The sequence below is a fragment of the Sardina pilchardus genome, chromosome 15 (genome assembly GCF_963854185.1).
Source record: "Sardina pilchardus chromosome 15, fSarPil1.1, whole genome shotgun sequence".
Classification (NCBI taxonomy): Eukaryota; Metazoa; Chordata; class Actinopteri; order Clupeiformes; family Clupeidae; genus Sardina; species Sardina pilchardus.
The window spans coordinates 20,265,238-20,270,237 of record NC_085008.1 but is presented as its reverse complement, the minus strand read 5'-3'; the positions used below and the strand labels follow the sequence as shown (position 1 = coordinate 20,270,237).

The window sequence follows — 5,000 nt, the reverse complement described above, 5'->3', positions numbered from 1 at the left end:
TATGAACAACTAAACACATTTAAAACATGGCCAACAGAAATCAACCGCTGTGGTTGTGGAATGCTGCTTATTTCCAATCGGAGGCGCTTGGTAGGTTTTATCTAACACTGTTTAATGATATCGATTATATTTCTCTAATAGTGTTTGATATCTTTGGTACTTCATAGGTGTCCCTTCCAAAGATTGACAGCAGTGGTGAATACAGTCCAATCAAATTTTGCCTAAGACACAACACAAGTGACAGCCAAGTGGGTAAGATGCTGATGGGGTTTCCTATGTTATAAAACAAGTCTATAAAACTCAGATAATGCGCTGACATTCTCACATTCCACACGTAACAACACAACTACTTCCTTGTCTTTAGAAATGATCTACTTCTAGATTGTTCACAGTGCAGCATACAAGGAAGTGATTGCCTTTCTCTTTCTCTCTCTCTCTCTCACTGTCGCTCTCTCTCTTTCTCTCTCTCTCCGTGTTTTTGTAACATCCAGTTATTCCCTTCATAGTGCACTGTGTAGAGAACCGCTGTCATAAAGTACAGTAATTTACTATACAGTGCACTCTTTAGGTGGTTATACACTACAGTATATACTGTCCGTGGTGCAGTATGTGGTGAGGGAGAGAATGTTCTGAACGGTGTCCGCCTGAGGACAGGAGTCATGTCCCTTTGAGTCATGTGTGTGATCTGCAGCAGACCTCGGTGCTGTCTGTGTGCTGGAGGACTTCATAGGCCTGGGGTGGAGGTGGAGGGTATGGATGGGGGAGAGCATCTCAGGTTCCCCCATGGATGGATCAGTGATCCCAGTGATCAGCAGGCCATGGCTCCCCTCCAGACACCCCCCCCCCCTCCAGACACACACACTTCTCTGGTTTCATGGCGTTTTATTAAGCAATCGCTCCCAGACAAGGCAGAGCCATTAGGCTTTGTTGACTGTCAGCTGTTTGCAATAAGCTCCCGGAGCCAGAAGATGTCTCCAGAAGAGGCAGCTCTTTGTTCCTGCCTCCGATGTCCCCCTATATTAATTCAAAATTATAGTGAGGTCATGAATTTAATTCGCTGTTAAGCGAAGGGAAAAAAAAGTGGTGTGTGGCTTTCTATAATGGAGTCACGTAGAACTTTGCTCCAGTGGGCCTTGCTCCCTCTCTTCCTCTTCCTCTTCCTCCCTCTCTCTCTCTCTCTCTCCCTCTCTCCCCATCATATCCCTGTTGGTTTAAGTCATTAACAGGCCAGTCCCCTGTGGCATAAAGGTGACAGACTGAGTAATGAGTGCTGGCCAGGCCCCTGTGGTAGGCCACTGACAGTGCTGCTCGGACCTAATTGAAAAGTGTGACCCGGAGAGGTGTCAGATTCACAGCCTTCTAGCACCACCGGCCCCTGAGCTCTGGGAGAGACGGGCCTCGCCATCTGACCACTGGTCATAGTGACCAGTATACAGTAGCATAATTTATGTACATACTGTATGTATACCATGATGATCTACACAAAAATACTTTACTACTCATCTAAATATTTAATAACTATGAAAATAAGAAGGAGGAAGAGTCAAGGGAAGAGAGAGAGAGAGAGAGAGAGAGAGAGAGAGAGAGGGATGTAACTGGATCCTATTCTCAGATATCATAGCTTGAGCTCCATCATCAGCCTACAGATATGGAGGCACGTAGTAAGTGGTCAGTTTTGACCTCGTCCTCAGTGGACATTCATGTTATTGAGACAGAGGGACCCCAAAGGTATCGCCCCTGACCCTGCCCTGCCCTGCCGTCTCCCGGTCGACCCTGTGTCCTCCCTACGCCCTTGCCCTCGGCCATGCATCGCTGGCTGGACAGATCACTGAGCTGCCCCCCCCCCCCCCCCTCTCTCTCCTCGGCTCCTACAGTGAGAGGGCCCAGGCTCTGGGGTTTACTCATCTCTGATCTCACTAGACCCAGGGGAGGAAGTGGATCATCGTAGGAGACGGCCACTCGATGTTATTTGCTATTACATTTGTCGAAATAAATAGATTAAATATATAGTCTGAAATATTACATACTGTAGGCAGGCTGTTCTATGCTATGTTATGTGATATCAGTTGCTGCCAAGTAGCATTGGCCCTAAATTAAACACGGGCTCTTAAAAAGTGCTTTTGGTTATTTGTTTGTTTTAACAATAGTCAGCTAATAGCTAATAAGATATCCCACATCATGCACAACATTCATATGGTGTGACTGACTGCACATGTATTTGAACAGCCACAGTCAATGCTGAGAGGACAGACATACCTGACTACAGTCTGCTCCGAGTTCCCTCAGCCAAACACCTGAAGCCTTTGGAGGATGTCTGTACCAAGTTCTACGTCGGAACAGAGGTGAGGCACACTTGAGTCACGTACTGTGTATGAAGCAACGATGCCGTCGTTTGATAATCAGCAATAACCGCAGAAACGTGCTGTTGGCACGTCCCTGTGGTAGTACGTAGCTTTCTCTTCCAGGAATTCCTTGTTATGTAGATGATTCAGATTACGGTGCTCATGAATGGGCTGGAATTAAATGTGTGTGTGTGTGTGTGTGTGTGTGTGTGTGTGTGTGTGTGTGTGTGTGTGTGTGTGTGTGTGTGTGTGTGTGTGTGTGTGTGTGTCTGTGCTACTACCAGATGCGATAAACTTGTTATCTGTGTGTGTGTCTGTGTCTGTGCGTCTGTGCTACTACCAGATTCGAGAATCTCTGTTATCTCTTTTGCCTTCAGGATGGAGAACTGATCTACACAGACTGGAAGATGGAGAAGGATAATGACTCTGGAAGACTGTTTAGTAAGAGAAGATTATAACACAATCTATCCACATTCTTTTGTTGCAGACAGTCATGGCATGTGTAGTTATGTCATTCTGAAATATCTCGCTACCTGGTGGAGATCCCTGAGTCTAGTAGCAAACAATATGAGCCTTATCTATCACCTTTAGTCTCTCCTTAAGCATAGCTGAGGTCTCCCTCCGTGACTCATTTCATTAGATTTATGTTGAGGTATTGCCATTGACAGAGAGCCAAGAGGGACAAATTAAATCCAATTTCTTCATGACTGAGTCTCCATGAAAATCAAACACAGCAATTTTGAGTTAATTACTGGTTATGAGATTATGGTCTGTCCTGTCAAGTTTACTTTGGCAGGGTTTGTGCATTTGATTATTCAGTAAATTGCACAACATGTCGTACAGAGTGGGAGGATGGATTATTGTTTTTGCATTAGTAGGAAATTGCCTTGTATAAGCCCCATAGCCCTCTTTCTGTGTGTGTGCCGTGCAGTTGAACTCTGACGAGATGAAAATATTTATTCCCCCCTGGCTAAGTCTGCTTTGCATAGTGAATTATAGCGGATATGGATATGGATATATGAATGTATGCTATAAAAATGTCAGGGTACACACACACACAGACACATGCACATACACGCACAGACACACACACACACACACACACACACACACACACACACACACACACACACACACACACACACACACTCACACACATTTGCCTACAGTAGTCCTTGGTGCAGCTGCAGAAATAGTTGCGTATCACAACCAGAGCTATCTTTTACCTCCTTTTTTCCCTTACTTCTCTCTGTCTCTGTCTCTCTCTCTCTCTCTCTCTCTCTCTGTCTCTCTCTGTCTTTGTCTCTCTCTCTCTCTCTCTCTCTCTCTCTCTCAGGTCCCAAACCCAGTCACCGTTACATTATCCACGACGGTCTGGTGAACACCGTGCGCCGCTCGCCGTTCTTCGAGGACATCATCTTGACAGTGGGCGGCTGGACCTTCGCCATCTGGAAGGAGGGGGTCATGGTAAATCCACAGACATCGATATCAGGGCAAGACTGCATTGCAGCGTTCAGCAGAGCTCGGTATCGAGTGTAGCCCAAACATGCACAGAAGTGCTTACGCAAGTGCTGACTTCGGCATGCCACCATCACCAACTTATGGGAAACCTTTATTGCTGTGCACAACGTTTCCCCCGAACGTTTCATGCTTAGGTAGAAGTAAGTTATCTTTGGGGAGACACTGAATCTTATTCATTAGTGGTGCACATGGACAACTCTTTAGGCTGATGAATTGGGTCAGCATGGGTGTCTTTTTTTGTAAAGAGAATTATAGTAGTTCATTTAGTGAAATGGTGTATTTGTTCTATGAGAAAAGTCTTTATCTCTAAATGGTTTATGCCAGGTTCTTGTTTTCTTAGGCAGTCTCAGAGCATCCTGCATTTTAAGTGACTTATCTCCTCTTTCGAGCTGTCATTCTTTAGTTTGCGTGTCGGAGCACGATGTAGTTGTTGATCACAGAGCTCAAGTAGGCTATACATATTATGGAAATGAAATAGTTTTCCGCCATTAAACGCCCACACTCTCTTGCTCAGGCATGTATGTCTTCATATCAAGCATGCTCTGCATTTAAGTGTGATCTATAATGTGTGAAAGAGCTATATGAGAAGGACAAGTCTGAGCACAGGGATTCCCCAGTGTATTATCCCAGTGGTTCAACCTATGCTACATTGAAACCATTAAACTGGAGATGTGTGTACGACACGCAGGGGTCTAGTTCTGTCGGCGCTACGTGCCATGTGTGTACTAGTAAGTAACATTGTCTTGTACTTGTTTTGGGTGTGCATGTAAATTCATTTGTAGTTCTTGTAGTCTTTTGTCTTGGTGCATAGAAGTTAGAATGGCCTGATTTCTGCCTTGTAACAGAGTGCTATCGTACTCAAAGCTCCTTGGGATTGAGAGAAAAAGGCATAGAGCATTATGTCCAATATTCCAATATGTGGTTTAATGTTCTGCATTTCTCTCTAGAACACTTTCACACTAAATGTATGCTCCTACGTTGTGACCCTGTATGGTATCTGTAGGATGTGGCTGATGTCTCTTGCCTTTGCAGGTGGGCCCCATCATCCTGTCCCACTGCTCCCAGACCCGCTGCACCAAGGGCTGCTGGTCCGGCTCCCGGCCGGGCGTGTTCTTCATCGGTAAGGAGGACGGCAGT

The 5,000-nt window shown here is 45.5% G+C and overlaps 1 protein-coding gene across 2 annotated transcripts in view; it reads left to right on the top strand.

Annotated features, from left to right (window-relative positions):
- dnai3 (dynein axonemal intermediate chain 3) overlaps positions 1 to 5,000 on the top strand; it is a 21,367-nt gene that overhangs the window by 12,531 nt on the left and 3,836 nt on the right. For both annotated transcript variants that reach the window (XM_062556117.1, XM_062556116.1), the window contains exons 16-20: positions 168 to 252; positions 2,227 to 2,342; positions 2,720 to 2,783; positions 3,679 to 3,809; positions 4,896 to 5,000. The exon at positions 4,896 to 5,000 is cut by the window's right edge and continues 100 nt beyond it. In XM_062556117.1, the coding sequence (XP_062412101.1) occupies positions 168 to 252; positions 2,227 to 2,342; positions 2,720 to 2,783; positions 3,679 to 3,809; positions 4,896 to 5,000 (501 nt within the window). The remainder of the gene's footprint in view (positions 1 to 167; positions 253 to 2,226; positions 2,343 to 2,719; positions 2,784 to 3,678; positions 3,810 to 4,895) is intronic.